Raw genomic sequence first — 15,993 nt, 5'->3', positions numbered from 1 at the left:
ATAAACAAATAATGTATTATTACACAATTACTAATTAATGACTACTAGTGCTTGTACCACTTCTAACACTATTTCTCCTACCAATTGCACAATAATTGTATTTAGAGAACGTTTCAGTGCCTTGTAACCGTCTTCTCGAGAGCTTTCTCTGACCATGAATTTCTGTCGTGTTGGTTGCTGTATTGTTTTATCTGACAAAAGCGTCTGCCTGTCAACCTCAATGACTCACTAAGTCCCACTCTCTAGTTCGACATGTCACTGTGGTCCCTCAGTGATTTCTCTGACTCCAAAGAAACACACCAAAACAGTGGGAGAGAAATTATCCTTTTCTTCCTCTGCAATTATTGTCCCACAGAGTGCTGGGTTACAAAAGCTCTCCTAATGTTCAGGCTTCTCTCAGCAGGCGTGCCCTTTATTCTGCACACATTAGCGCCACCACCAGCAGCTTCAAAAACATGATGCATTAAGATGAGTTTGATTTCTAAATCAAATTGGTTACCCTGAGAGTTTAGATGTTAATGCTTATTAGTGTTTTGTGTTATTTGTCAAACAGTATGACCAGGCTTTTGCGATGTTCTGTTAAAAGGTACTGTCAGTTATATTACTTCAGTTCATCTTTCATTGTCATTTCTAGGTAGCTCTAATTCACTTTTTCAGTTCTGATACGGATATCTGAACTGTCAATATTGGGTTTCTTTCCTTTTGATTAGAGTTATTATTGTCATAATAATAAGCAAATCATATTAATTGGATGTGTGGATTCTAAACAATACTTAATGAGGGAATTCTAAAGGTTGTGAGCTTTAAAATGAGGTACGTCCATATTTACTGAGATGAAATGTGGTATCGGATCTGTATCGATACTCAACCCATTCAAATCAAAATCCCCAGCTGCTATAAACTCTACAAGCCTCTTTTTTTACAATCTTGTTTTTTCTTCACTTCACTACATTCCTAATTCTGCTCTCTCAAACTAGTTCTAATGTCGAGACCGGACAATTATTTGACTATCCTATTCTCCGTCTCATACATTGAAGTTATCTTGTTTTTAGTCAGTGAAAGAACCTCTTGTAGCATTATGTTGAATAAATCCTTTGTCAATTGTGGTTATCATGTAACACTGTGGGCCTTGACAGTGTGAGTAATATGTTTTGCAGGCTCTGGGTCAGCGGAGAAGAGGAAGCAGCGCTCTCACAAGTTCCTGTGTCTGCGAGTGGGGAAGCCCATGAAGAAGACGTTTGTATCCAATGCCAGCGCGTCCATGCAGCAGTACGCTCAGTTGGGCAAGAAGCACGAGTACTGGTTCGCCGTGCCTCAAGAGAGGTCAGGGTCTATGCTGCTCTTAAAAAGTGTCACAATATCAAATGTTATGCACATTTCTGAGCTTTCATTCACACATCTAATGATTTATATTACCATGTGTATGTATATATTGTATCGCCTGCTCGGGTTGTATTTTCGTATCAACATCAAATATGCAGTCTTGGTTAGGAAGAGCTCCCACTTGCGCTTCCCCACCAGACGGGCCATTTATTTTTAATACAATACTCACCAACACAACTGACACGTACTACTTTAAGCTTTGGGAATGTTTCTGTAAAAGATGTATGAATGGCATATTTAAACTTCTCCTGACCTAAGCTAAAATTGGTGGTGATCTCAATATGGCTACAACATGTTTATATCTCTTCTGCCATGCTTGATTGCTCTTGTTGATGCACGCTTGCCAAGTCAGCAGTAGGTTTTAATTGCGTTACAGATCCTGACACATAGCAAGGAAATATATGCGCTTCTGCCTCATATGTTTATGTGCGGTAGATTACAAGTCCCAGCGGTGCAGATAACTTCATTTAACCAGTCTATTTTGGTCAACTATGCTAGAAGCTAGATCCAGATGCGATTGGTCATATCTATAGCATCTGGTCTCTTTTCAGCACAGCAATTTTTCAGGGTCATAGACAAGACAAAATAACAAACAAACATAGCCCGCTTTGAATGCAAGATAATTATGGGTTGTTGCAGTGATCTGTTAATGATTCCTGTCCGGCCTAAGGGAAAAGATTAAGTTCATTCGACATCAAAACTATTCCACTCAATCACTGTGGCAAAGAGGGTATCATTAAAGAGTAATAATGCTGGAAAAAACATAATCAACATTTTGCAGTTTGGTGTATCAATTTAGTTGGAACCAACCAAGTATTGTCATTAGATACTGTGATGTGTGTTTTGGTCTAGTAAAGAACCACGTTGTTTTCCCATTCTGCTATCTCTTATCCTTCTTGTTAGTCACGCTATCATAAATTATTGATAATATGACATGTTAAATGGTAATGAGGCTTCAGTGCCCTGCCCTCTCCTTCATTAGTCCGTATGAACTTCAGTAGTCATTATTGTTATCGCATTGTTTATCTCTTCCTGTTTTCTCTACTCTTTCTGCATATCCCATAAGAACTGTTTTATGCAAATCAAAAATAATAATAATAATAATAATAATATTAATAATAATAGCGAATATATATATATATATATATATATATATATATATATTAACTTCACTCATCATTTTTTCTTTGAATATTGTCTTACAGTAATTCTTGACTGTCTTTGAACTGTAAGCAGAACTATATGTAGGTGTAGAAGGAGCAAGCTGTAGCCTTGAAAACACAGTAATTCATCGGCTTTTTTGTTCAGACACCGTTGGCCTGACCTAGATGGGAGGCGACCCGCATGATGTGTCTTTAAGTGTCCTGCATTAGTGCAGGACAGAAGGAAAACCTATTGAATGAGCTATATATACAACCATAACAGTGTTTACAAGCTTTTATGTCCAGTGGATTAGAGACACTCAGACTGATGCCTCAGTGAGCTGTATACTTTTCCACATTTTTACTGTCTGAAGAGATGCATTCAATTATTTAGTTTAATTGACATAACCATAAATATGGCCCTATGATTAAATTACACAATGACGTATGTTGACATGGCATTTATAGATCTATAAAATGTATGTTCCACCTGTAGGTGTACAAAAAGCATGAAGAAACGGTTATCTAAAATATTTCAAATTATACATTTTTCTGGGCAAACAATGTTTCTGACAATATGTGTTTTCTTTTATGCACCAAGTAATCATTTTTAGTAGCGCGGTACTTTTCAAGGCAAACATATTTGATTTGACTTTTGTCTTTTCTGTGACACAGGTCGGACCACTTGTATGTCTTCTTCATGCAGTGGAGTCCGGACATGTATGGGGAAGGTGTTCGAGGGATGGGACAAGAACCTGGGTTCATGGTCATTAAGAAGAACGAGGCCTCGCAAACTTCTGTAGACGATCCAATCACAGACCTCAATGTCAAAGAGTGGGAGGTAATGTCAGAAAATACTAAAAAAGGGCACCTACAGTATTTTGCATTTTCTTCTACCATTATCACATACATGTATTTTATTATATTTATTGTATGTGCTATTGGCCAGTTCATATTTTATATATTTTATCTATATATTATTATGTGGTGCCTTTTAAGTGAGTTGTAAAATCACATTTTGTAATTGTGTGAAGTAATATTCACAATCTAATACATTGTGAATTATCTTTTCCATCTGAAATGTTAAGTTAAATTATGCTTTTGTATTTTTCATTCTATATTATATGTATTTGACGTTAACATTTGCTTTGCTTGGAAATGTGCTTCTCTTAGAGCTTCCAACAAAGTATTTTGCATGTTTGTGTAATCGTTTACTCTGTGGGTCAGTGTACGTCATGTTGCGTGTCAGTATTGTTGGTCACTACAGCCAATTCATACAAATTGTGTGTCAGCAATTCTACTTTTTATCACTTTTTTCCCTTTTTAAAAAAAAATCAAAACTCGAAAGCCACAAGAACAATCCTTTCCAAATTTTACGTTTTAACACTGAATTCGCATTATGAACTGTTTGAGAAAGCAAGTGATAGTGGCTTTAGTTTAGTATAAGAAGCAAGCAAGATTTTTGTGACTAGTCACAAATTTGCAAAATTTCCTTTAGATTTTAAATTGGAAGTTTATATGGTTGTTCTGGGTATGATGTAACTGTCTCTTTAAATATCGTCCGTGTTTTCCGGGTTGAGTCCCGCCTTTAAAGTTCTATTTGTCCAATCAGACCCTGGATTTCCTCCTGTCGCCTGTTGTCATTAGACAATGTTGATGTCACTCGAGGCAAACGGGCCCCGTTTGGAGAGTTTCTATTTTAGTCCAGTGGTCTCAACAACTCTGGACGTCTGTCTTGTGGGTGCCAAGGAGAACTTACAGCATCTGTAATGTGACGGACGCTATAAACTTCCTCTGAGGGAAAGATATGTTTTCTAGGAGAGTGAAGGACCCAGAGAAACGGCTGACACCTAAGTATTCCTGTGTACGTCCCGTGTGTCTCCTTCAAGTTTCTTTCTACGGTTTACACTAGTTACGTTAGCGCGCTAGCCTTTTGCTAACTAGCCTCACTGCTAAGCTGTAAATCAGAAAGTGTTAAAGTGCTCAGTGTTCAGCCCAGGACACAGCGCTGGGCTGTTTTCTTTGCGGTTTTCTTCTTGGATCTGGGCCGAGGATTGGTCTGTTGTCTGCAAATCAAAGAAGCTGTAATGTAGATGCATGATGTTTCTCAAAGTTTCACAGCTTGCTTGAGTTCACATCAGAGATCAAACTAGTCTGCTCCTGTTTTCTGCATCTAAATGTGTTTGTTTTGAAGTTCTGACAAACTCTTTCCAAGTTGTCTCGCGAATGGATTAGCTGGTTTCTATTCATAAACGGGATATTGTGTACATTGGCTGGCTCTTGGCTCATGGACTGAATAAATGAACTCAGAAGGTGTTGTCTTTTATCATTTTTGAAGACAGTAGTTTATCCTTTCTGCTGCATGACAATGAGCGCTGTAAAGGTGCTGCTTTTTACAAAGTTTACAAGTTATTTTGACTCTGAACAAGGACCAACGCTGGTTAGCCAGCTCAAAGGTTTTCAAAGTAGCTGTTTAAATATAACTTTCCATTCTCTGTATTGTACATGAGGTCATACATGCTGTGCCAGTCTAGATGATCATGCCAACTTCTGTTCTGAGGCAGCGGCTCTCGGTGGAGTCTGCAACAGCGTGGGCCGACACTTTGTTGGATCTCATCCAGTCATTTTGTTGTTCAGTCTGCGTCACTTTCCATGATAGAGTTTATGTTGTTTATGAATTTTGTTGTGTGCTTCATTGTAGCAAATCTAGTTTTTGCTTTCAGTGAGTTAACTTTTTAAAATATAATCTTCAACAAAAGCTGACTTGATGATTGAGGAAGTACACAAACATGCAAAATACTCCATCTTCTGCTTGCCTGTATACAAATTTATCTAAAGACTTTGGGGTTAAATTGACCCGCACTAACTTCAGAGTTCTTATTTCGTCAAGGCCAGCAGCTGAACTGGGAGAATTTTATGTTTGCACCTGTTCCTGTCTTTGTACACCAGGTAGTGTCTCTGACGGAGTACCACCGTCGAATTGATGCACTAAACAGTGAAGATCTGCGCTCACTCTGCAAACGACTCCAGGTGCCATGATTCACTGACTGCCCCAATGTAGCATCCCGCCCCGGCCTCTACTGCCCACAACAACAACAACAACCGAGCAGCTCCCCGAGCAGCTCCCTGAGCAGCTCCCCTAGGCGCCTCACTGCAGACTTAAGCATCCGCCTTTGCTTTAATTAAGGTTTTAGGTTTATAGTTCTTATAGGTAAGGTACTTTGTCCTTGGAGGGAAATTTGTTATCTGTATTTTACTCATCTCTCAACGCCAAGGGAGAATGTGGCTTACCGCAGTGAACCTACTTCCGAGTTTGAACCAGGATTTTGGTCAGGGGTGCTTGGTCGGGACATTAACCACTTTTACAAGTTTAGTTTGAAGTCAAGCTCATGATGCAACAATATCACATTTGTGCAATATGTGCGATAATCAAAATATTTCACAATGATATATCACTGTTTTTAAAAGACATATTTATAACAGTATTTCTTAGACGCAATATTCATATAGTGGTTTATGAAATACTCCTAATTTAAGAGGTTTAAGACATATCAAAACAGTAAATGTAGTTACTGTGCAACATAAATAAATATATTTACTTTCTCTACATAAGCAACAAAATTGTAGGGCTGACAGAACTTAATATCAATACTGTATTAACAAATTAAGTATCACAATATACCAGTATATAAAGGCCCAAAGTCACTGGGATAGGCTCCAGGCACCCGCGACCCCGAAAGGGAACAAGCGGTAGAAAATGAATGAATTAAAAATATATATATATATTTATTTATTTATTATTTTCGTTCAAATTGGCATAAAGCCAATTCTAGAGGAAGTGACAACATTTTTATCAATTCCTGGCAGAAAATTGGCTTGTTTTGAGTTTTGCAGTGGCACGTGACAGCCGCTTTATCTCTATGTGTCAGGCTTTCTGTCTTAGCCTGGCTGTTTTAAAGCTCAACAGCACAAGGCAGTCTTCCAATATCTTAGTTTAGTGCCGCAGAAAAGACAGATGTTTTGAAATGCTGTTGTCAAAATGAATTAACGGTATAGCTGAGGATACTTTGTAAGGGGTAGTAAGAGGAGCACTATTAAACAAAGTGATGTTGTGTCAGTGATAGGCTGTAGAAAGACAGGGAGACAATGCAGGTAGGCAGAATTTGAATGTGCACTGAAACATGAGCTCCACCCAGGAACCAGTGAGGAAGCAACTCACAATTAGCCTCTGTTATTGAGGAAGATGAGGCAGATAAGTCTAACAATCGTCTTGTCAGAGAAACCAACAAATGTTGATTTATTTATTTGGCCGAGTTTTTCCTCTTTCAAAACTCTTTTCCTGTGATCTCAGTCCTGCCAATCCCAACCCGGTCATGTGGCATTTAAGAGTGGCATATTCGGTCTTTAATCAGTGTACTTATAGATAATGTTCACCCTATACAGTTCCCACCCAATGTAGGACTAGATTTGTCATTGTACCTCTAGCTAGTTTGTTTAGGTTAAATTCAGTATATTGTAAGTACAATTTTAATATTTTATTATAATCAGTTAGTACTCCTTTCAAAATATACTTAATTTAAAAAAAAATGGGAAACAACACAAAAAAAAATCACCTTACAAGCCTTTGTGGCCACTTGTATCTGACTGTGATTGTTGCTCCTCCAGATTACCACCAAGGAAGAGGTCAACTCCAAACATGGCACATCTATCAAGGCTGAGCTGGAGCCTGAAACGTTCAAACCCAATCTCAAGGAGCCCAGTGAACTCCTGGAGGCGGACCAGATAGAGAAGGTAAAGTCTGTCTCTTCTGCTTTTGGGCTCTGTAAGCAAAGTACTGAATTTCAAAACATGAATTAACAGCCACTTTATCCTCCAAAACATTACCAACATTAGAAACTACTTTTTCTTTTACTATCCATGCTGTTGTTTGTAATAAACAGGGTTCCCAGGTCAGCCTTCCCATGAGAATTTTTAGTTTGCAGGAGCTGTTGTTGGAGTCTTCTATTCTATGCCATAGTGTGTCTGTTTATTATCATTATTATTGTTGTATTTTGTGTATCCTGCTGTTCCTGATTATAGAATAGTTTGTTGTATTTGTAAAACAGACAAGCAGTGCCCTTTCACCTTCATTTGTCAACTGTACGCTTGGGGAATACAGCAGTCACTTCAGTATTGCACGTAATCCCAGCTCATATCTGCTTCTCTTTAGTTAGCTGTTGTTTAGTGGCTGGACAAATGCATTTATCACTGTCAAAGTTTGTGTTGTTTTTCCTTTTGTTATAAGCATCGTCATACAAAATGTAAGTGCTACAGTCTTTGTGTGTTCAGCGTGTTGTTAAGGAAAAGCTTTATCAGCCTTTAAACTCCAGCCAAACCTGACTAAAGGAGATTTACAGTGTGTTTGGACACTTAAGTGCAGCGTAAACTTCAGCCCATAAGAAGTGTGACCACTGCTCTCTTAAGGTTTGCAGTGACCCAGGGTTTTGGATGTTTAAAAATGGTCGCTTTAAAAATATGTTGTTCGTGTTATCGTATTTTTTGGACTATAAGTCGCACCAGCCAAAAAGTGCATAATGGAGAAGAAAAATATATATAAGTCGCACTGACTGGAGTATGAAATGCGGTTGCAAGTGTGAAAATAACAAATAATATCACATATAAGTCGCTCCGGAGTATAAGTATAAATTTAAGTATAAGTCGCACCCCGGCCAAAACTATGAAAAAAAGTGCGATACTTCGGAAAATACGCTATTTTCTTATGTAAAGTAGTTTCTTGTTGCAATGTAATTGAGTTTATAGCTATTACATTTGAGGGAGATGATTAACATTTGAGACGAGCAGGTTACAGACACCCTCTAATTGTAGTAATCAATGAAACAAATGCTGGCAGACTAAGCAGAGTATGTTCTGTGTAAAAATGACTTCACTTCTTTATGCCGTGGTAGTTGTATTTATATTTCTATTGAGAGTGTGCAGTGTTTCTAAAGATAGTCAAAAATGAGCCTATCCTGAGCCACTAAGTGCCCTGTATGGAAGGGTAAGACGCAGACGAGTCCCAGTTGCCATATTGACCCATAGATTGCCAATATAGAGCGCTCCGTAACCACCCAGAGGAGTGCGTTTGGAGCTCACAGTGGAGCAGAGGTGAGGCGAGTCGGGCCTCATCTGCTCAGGGCATCATTTCCAGACCGATGATTACACTGCTGCACCTCTGGAGAATTGTGCTGAACCAACAAGAAACAAGTGAAACACATTTAGGGACCAGAGAGCTGAGGACTGGACTGGGAAGAGTTGAGGTTGCAATTTGAAGATTACTAACTGGCCATTCTGATAAAAGCTGTTAAGTAAAATATCAAGTGTAGTCAATAAATATATATTTAAAAAGTGTGAATTCCACCAATTAAAACCAGAGCATCAGACACATCTTAAAGCTGATGACATAATATGTGCTATGCTAAACCAACTTTGCTGCGCTTTTAACCTTGTTCCAACGGTGTATCCTATTGGTTTACTCAAAGTATTTTGTATTTAAATTGATGTATTAATCCTGTATAGTCCTGCCAATCACATCCCTGAATGTAATTGTGATTATTTGTAAAATCAAGGCTCAAGAGTCTTACATGTAGGATTCTAAAATGTCATTTAGCCATTTAAAACTAAACATAAATGACAGTCTGCAGTGAAGTGTCACTACGAAGAGGCGGCTTTTCAGTTCTGCAGTTTTGAACAGAAAGTCAATAGATCTGTTTCTATTATAAAGCCATTGTGGATCAATATTGCTGTTTACAATGAACGAAATGTAAAATGATGATCTACAAATGCTATTGCTCAGTTTGAAGTACCTAGAGGGGAAAACATAATTTGTCTCCTTTAACTAGTTTTAAATTGGTAATAAATCAAGGATACCCAATTAAAGCAGAGTAACTAGTGGGACTGAAAGTGTAATCAGCTCAAGGTGTAAACTGCCTTTGTATTTTGTGCCAGTTATGCCCTCCAGCCCCTTTATCAATTATTGTCTTGGAAGTACCTGTGTAGCATCTCCCTGTTTTAATAAACATTCTTTTCTCAGTCCTTTTAAAATGAGCCTCCTCTCCTCCTGTAGCTCCATCTCCATTAGTTGCACACTCTGCAGTTAATCCTCTGCAGTGTGGAGGCAGGCGGCTCTCGGGGAGCTGCCGCCCTCTCCCCCCTGTCCCGCTCTGCTCTGTGGAGCCCTGTTACTCTTCTTTAAACGCCACGCTGTGTGAAAAGGTCACTGCAGATGTAATTGAGCATTGGTGCTGTGGCCTTTCTCTTTCATTTCCTCCCCGTTTTCCTTGTTCTTTATTGCTTTCTTTTTTTCAGTGGCTTTTAGGTGTTGGAAATGTAAAGGATTGTGAAGCAATCCAAGTCATTAATATCTGTACAATGAAGTCTGTAAACAGTTTTTCTTTTCCCCAGCTTGCTAAGAATCTCCCACCCCGGACCATTGGGTACCCATGGACACTGGCCTTTGGCACCGCCAAGAATGGCATGAGCATCAAGACTCTGTACAGAACCATGCAGTCGCAGGACACCCCTGTTCTGCTGGTGATCAAAGACAGCGATGGCCAAGTAAGCGACTAAACAGACAGCACTCAGTTTATTTTGTTTAACTACTATCTCACATAAACTCAAACTTTGTGTCTTCTTCAGGTCTTTGGTGCTTTGGCATCTGAGCCATTTAAAGTCAGTGAAGGCTTTTATGGCACTGGAGAAACCTTTCTCTTTACATTCAACCCAGAATTTGAGGTTTGTCATTTCTTAGTTCTATTGTTTTATTTTGAATTAGTAGTGATTTTTGGAATGTTTGATAAACAAGGCAATTTATTGCAGTCCAAAAATGTCTGTGATGATAGTGCTTGTGAAATAAATGATATAGCTATACAAAACTATTTAAAAGTACTGCATTAGAACTCTTCACTCAAACATGTGACTCTCAAACCTCCTTTCCTTCTTAGAAAAATAGCAGTCCATTCATCTTTCACTTTACATATTTCTCATATTTGCATTTTTGTAAAGAACAGGCCTTTAAGTGTCTCCTCATTTATAGCTAAAACCTAAAAGTCTCACAATTTCCTAAAGCTGGTGTTACAAATACTAGTTTTTGCTGCGTTACTGTATTTTGTGCTCAAGTGGAAGAGTCCTTCAAAATCTAAAAATCTAGAACATTTACTGATACACCAAGTACCCAGCAAGTGATTATAGCTGCTCGATTGCTCCTCATATACTGTGTTCTTTGTGACAGGTGTACAAATGGACAGGCGACAACATGTTCTTCATGAAGGGAGATATGGACTCTTTAGCATTTGGAGGAGGAAGGTGAGCACACTTTTGGACTCTGCACATGGTGAAAATACATTGACATATTAACCAGCTTTTCTTTTTCTCTAGTGGCGAGTTTGGCTTGTGGCTGGATGGCGACCTGTACCATGGCCGGAGTCACTCTTGTAAAACATTCGGGAACCCCATGCTCTCGAAGAAGGAGGATTTCTATGTGCAGGAAATAGAGATCTGGGCTTTTGAATAACCCAACCATGCACCACAGGGAAATTTTAAAACAAAGACCTGTCAAGGGCAAAACAAAGGAGTACGTCTCCTTTTATCGAACAATGGCAATGTCCCAAAACCTGCACATCTCCAGGGCTCCCCGTGGTTGGAAGCTACCTAACGGATGCTTGTTGTGCATTACTACTGCAGTTACTCTGGAGCTTTCCCTTTTTTCTTTGTGAAAAATTACTATGTGTGTATGTTGTTACCGCCTTGTGCAGCGTCTTTGCAGGGTAGTGTGGCGACAGAATGCCTGATGATGGTTCAGACAGGCAGGCCTCAGGAAATGCCCATCGGAGCTGTTCTCCCCTCTTTTAGTGGGGGAGTGGATGATATTTGGACTGAAAAAACAACCGGCAATCCTGGTCCAGAAACTCAAGGACTCACACCTCTCAAAACGCCCTTAGACATGTGTGTTTCAGTAGGATGTTACTCACTGTGCTGCAGACGGAAAGCCAAGCTATCAAAAACACATTCCATTAATGTCAATGATGGAGTGTCAATGATTTATGATGAAACGGCGACATCAGAGGCAGCAGCAGGATGCAGTGCCCACTAGTCGGGCGTGTCAGTCTTTCTCCCGTACCCTTTTGGGTTGTGTTTTGAGGCTAAACTATTAGTATTGTGTATTGTAGTCCTCCTGTTGTTCACTGTCATAGCACACCATCTGAAAGCACATAGCTATAATCAGATCACCCATCGTCGTCGTTCTGTTCAGTGGGTGTACGTGTGAGTCCAGCTAACACCAGCTCCTGTCCGGACGCTGGCTGTACTGTTTGTAGACAGTAACGTGTTGCAATAGATTTGTGGAATATGCAAATAACTGTCCTGTGACCTCAAACACACAGGTGGGGCATTTGTGCCTCTCCTGTCGCTCTCCAGAGAGACACTTGTAAAGCTTTTACGTCTTATACACAATTGCTTTTCTGGGTATCATTTGAAAAGCCTGAGACGTGGTTAACTTGTTTTTCATGCATATATGACAATTCTATATTGGTATATATGATTATATAGCACTTATATAATCATATACACATTTGCTGTTATGTGTGACAGTGATCTATTTGTGCTGAAATTTCAGCTGTTACAATATATTGTATATTACCCTGTAAATTAATGTTATAATAGTAGATTTGTTCTGAATATATATATATATAAATAATAATTTATATATATATATATATATATATATATATATATATAAGTGTGGATTGGTGGGTTGCTTCTAGCACTTTAATCTGGTGTTACAGCGTCGAGGCCAGGTTGTTAGAGTCTCTTTAGCAGTAGCTGTACAATACTTTTTTGTTTGGTCATTAAGATGTTAACTGTTATTAGAAAGCTTGCTGCTACGATATCAATAAGGGTTTGCCCTTATGCTCTGTGTCTCTGTGAGGATGCTGAGGTGAGAGGGCGGCGGCTCTGGTCCTGTCATGGACCAGTCTCAGACAGGTAGGTATGCAGGCAGACCGACCTCTGACAGGTGGACTGAACTGTGGAGCCCCCTGCTGGTCTTCCACACCTGTATGTCCATGGGAAGAAAGATTCACTCAAGAATAATATGGATTCTTCCAATTATTTCACCAGAACACCATGTAACAGTGATATATAAAGAAACTAATAAAGATGAATTAATTGTTGTAACCTGGCATGTGTCTGGATTTATAATGTACATAATTACATCGTTTGAAATATTAACTCTTTAAGAAAAGAGGGTTGTTATTCAGATACAAATTCACTAATTGTATAAATCCCAAAATATACTGGCAAGAGCAGAATGTATGCATTGTCATTCAAAAGCTGATGGAAACCGTCCTTACAGAAATGTTGAACTGATTTATTGTTCATGACCGCCATCTAGCGGCCATTAGTTTGAGTCTAGAGTCTATGCCATTGTTACTGGGAAATGTTTACTTTTTAGCAAGACCCATGACAGGAAGTCTATGTCTTACCCCATCAACATTTGGAGAATGTGCTGTCTCATTGATTGTAAGTAAATGACACATGAACAGAGACTATTGTACATAATGTCATAGTATATTGTTTTTTCTTGTCACAGCTATTAGCATCAGCACTTTCTATACAGCAATACAAATCTGTCCGAGCACAGGAATGTGCTCTGGAAGATAATTCACATTCACAAAATTATGATCTAACACAGAAGAAACAATATTACAAACAAAAGAGAAGCAGAAGCTGTCCCCAACACAATGACCACCAGGTCATAAAGGAATTAGAAGCCATTTGATCCAAATGATTATTTTTGTCTTATTCATGTAAACAGACGTTTCATGGAGGGGTCCCTAAAAGGGCCTTCTCTATTATAGTTTACCAATGGAGTTTACTCAAAGAAGGACCAACATTTTCAGCAACCCAGTAATGCTCTTGTTTAGCACCTAAACATTCACTACATCACTTTTTACTGAATCACCAAAGCAAGTTCCTGTTTGTGGATGTTGTTCATTGACAATGGCAATTGTCTCTTTTCTGTGCCTGAAATCATATGTACAACTAAAACAAAGTCTTAAGACAAATCGGCAACATTTTTAGTAAAACTAAGAAGGTCATCACCAACAAATAGCACAGGGTGAAGTAGCCCACATATTACATCAATGCTCTAAAGCATCTAAATAACATTTTGTCACTGCTCATGTAGAAGTAGTGCAACTCTTTTTTTGTTCACTATTTTACCACGCTTTTGCAACCAGTGCAATGAAAGCCGCAGCAACACAACGAAGGCACACCCATTTGAGAAAATACTTACATTTTCCCAGTTTTCCATGGTTTTACATTTTGCTTTTTTCAATTTCCCTTTAGTAAATCAGGTACTTGAATTCAGAGTATATGAGAGGAAACATCACAGCAGAGGCTCGATAGAGGATGGTCCCGCTCTTAATCACAGCCCTGTGTTTTGAGAACCAGGATTCAGATTTGAAGTTGAAATAAACAGCATACAGGGCCACAGCAAAGAAATGTCCGATGAGGGTCAACGGTTTGGGGGACAAGCTGCAGGAGAGAAAATCGTATACAACATTAGCCAATAGAGAATCTCCGCCTTCAACTTAGACAGTTTAAAGTTCACATCATAAATACACAATGTGGTTGATGCTTACACGGACAGAAGGCCGATAGGACCAGCGACGCACTCCCCGCCGAGCTTAAAGTACAAGAAGCACGCTCTCCGCAGCTCTTGGAGAGAATCTGAACAGAACAAAACATCAGATCTGTCACACACATCGAGAGCTTGCCTCATAATTGTGCGTCTGAAATGTTGTTCAACGTGTTAAAGGAAAAGTGGAGCTCGGACTCACCGTCTGTGGCCGCGAACAGCTCGTACAAGGCCTGGGCCAAAATGTTGACTACGAAGGAATGTGACGACTTGCGTTTCCAGTGGAATGTTTTCTTTGCCTGTTCAAAAGTGAAGAAGAGACTTGGTGAACACAGCGTTTATCTTTCAACCTCTGTAGTTCTTCAGCAGGAATTAATGGCATTTAGGGCTACAGGAACTATCCTCACACTTACTATCATTAAGTCATAATTATTCCTCAGAGTTTTAAAGCTATTGCTGTGTATGTTAAGTCGTAAGAATGCAAATAAAGTTAAGACAGACAGGAAACAGAACACAGGGTCGCGGCGTTGGAAAATGTTGAAGTTCTATTTTGGAGAGAAATAAAAGTATGAAGAATGATTACAGTTTCAGAGGCCAGGATGATATGTATAGTTTTTGTACTGATGAAGAAGAATAGTGAATAGAACTTCTGAGGTTAGAAGTGGCCACAAGAAAGAGGAAAGATTACATTTATGGATGTAGTAAAAGAGTTAGAAGGGAAAGAGGCTGCAGAAGAGATGGAGGCAAATTATTCCCTTTAATAATTGCTGAATTGGCACTTAACTAAAACAAACAAACGTAAAAAGGAAACTAGACAGCTAATTAAACACATGAACATCATTTTAAAGTGGTGGTAAGTAGATTAACAACAAAATACATTTTAAAAACTACTTTGTCAGTCAAGCCATTGTAACAAACCCGTTTGTCTCGTTTTCATTTGTACCTGCAGCATCGCCCTGTCGTCGTACAGATCGGGGATCTTTCTGAGCAGCTCTCTCCATATGCGCACGTCGTTCAGAGCCACACTCATGCCTCCTCCCGTCAGAGGGTGCCGCATGTTGTAAGCGTCGCCCAAAAGGAGCACACCTGTGAGGGACAGACTGCCATTTGTACTTCATCCAAAAGGCATCAGCAGCTTTTTCCAACTCAATATGTTCACGGTGCCAAAACTGCACTGGAGTGAGCCGTTTCTCTGATGATGCGACATCTGTTTCATGATGGTTTGAAGGCTTTTTGGAAATTAAAAGCATCATTTTCATAACCAAGCCAATTTTCTTCATCTTATTATAGCATTGCGCTTTTGGGGGGGGGTTGTGAAGGTGTGAAGTGATGTGTATTGTTAATTAGCAAAGTGGTTTTAATTTGTTCTTCTTGATAAAACTCTATTTAATCCGGCTGTTACCAACAACCATTTATTCCATTGCAATGTTTGTCTTGCTAAGAATAAACTGTATATTGTGTGATGTTGTGAGTAGATTTCCTGCCTTCAGCTCCCTGTATCGAGGTGGATTAGTTTGAGTTACCTGGTTTGTTCACCGGAGAGGGAGGGAGGAAGCTGGCAGGCATCGATCTGAGTCTGTCGTTCTGCAGCGCCTCAATGAAGGGCTCCTTTAGATGCTCTGAAGGAAAGAGACAGGCGTTCTAGTCTTACTTGACAACATCTCGTGTAGATTTAGCTGTAGTCGTCATTGACATGCTTGACTCTTTGGGTTAGAGGGCACTCTTTGTCACTAAATAAGGACTTAATATTGTCCTTGCTTTACCTGGCAGCTGTGGGTGGACCTTCTCGACCAT

At 39.3% G+C, this 15,993-nt stretch overlaps 2 protein-coding genes across 8 annotated transcripts in view; one reads left to right on the top strand and one right to left on the bottom strand.

Annotated features, from left to right (window-relative positions):
• The window catches only part of oxr1a (oxidation resistance 1a), a 157,555-nt gene extending 144,816 nt beyond the window's left edge, over nt 1–12,739 (top strand). For 4 of the 7 annotated variants that reach the window (XM_072460819.1, XM_072460818.1, XM_072460817.1 and 1 more), the window contains 8 exons: nt 1,158–1,323; nt 3,201–3,366; nt 5,475–5,555; nt 7,191–7,316; nt 9,966–10,118; nt 10,200–10,295; nt 10,792–10,865; nt 10,938–12,739. In XM_072460819.1, coding sequence (XP_072316920.1) covers nt 1,158–1,323; nt 3,201–3,366; nt 5,475–5,555; nt 7,191–7,316; nt 9,966–10,118; nt 10,200–10,295; nt 10,792–10,865; nt 10,938–11,073 — 998 coding nt within the window. In that variant the 3' untranslated portion in view covers nt 11,074–12,739. Of the gene's footprint in view, nt 1–1,157; nt 1,324–3,200; nt 3,367–4,213; nt 4,390–5,474; nt 5,556–7,190; nt 7,317–9,965; nt 10,119–10,199; nt 10,296–10,791; nt 10,866–10,937 lie in introns of those variants that run through there. The other 3 variants (XM_072460822.1, XM_072460820.1, XM_072460821.1) reach the window with 2 other exon arrangements.
• Nucleotides 12,740–13,901: 1,162 nt separating this feature from the next.
• The window catches only part of sqlea (squalene epoxidase a), a 4,660-nt gene continuing 2,568 nt past the window's right edge, over nt 13,902–15,993 (bottom strand). The window contains exons 6-11 of the mRNA XM_072461268.1: nt 15,963–15,993; nt 15,723–15,818; nt 15,143–15,285; nt 14,402–14,498; nt 14,204–14,291; nt 13,902–14,096 (exon numbers count right to left, since the gene is read on the bottom strand). The exon at nt 15,963–15,993 is cut by the window's right edge and continues 141 nt beyond it. Coding sequence (XP_072317369.1) covers nt 13,904–14,096; nt 14,204–14,291; nt 14,402–14,498; nt 15,143–15,285; nt 15,723–15,818; nt 15,963–15,993 — 648 coding nt within the window. The 3' untranslated portion in view covers nt 13,902–13,903. The remainder of the gene's footprint in view (nt 14,097–14,203; nt 14,292–14,401; nt 14,499–15,142; nt 15,286–15,722; nt 15,819–15,962) is intronic.

The sequence above is a fragment of the Eucyclogobius newberryi genome, unplaced genomic scaffold (assembly GCF_026437365.1).
Source record: "Eucyclogobius newberryi isolate DKJ021-1_F unplaced genomic scaffold, fEucNew1.0.hap1 SCAF_3, whole genome shotgun sequence".
NCBI lineage: Eukaryota > Metazoa > Chordata > Actinopteri > Gobiiformes > Gobiidae > Eucyclogobius > Eucyclogobius newberryi.
Note: the sequence above shows the minus strand (reverse complement) of the source record. Positions and strands in the feature narration are given on the sequence as shown.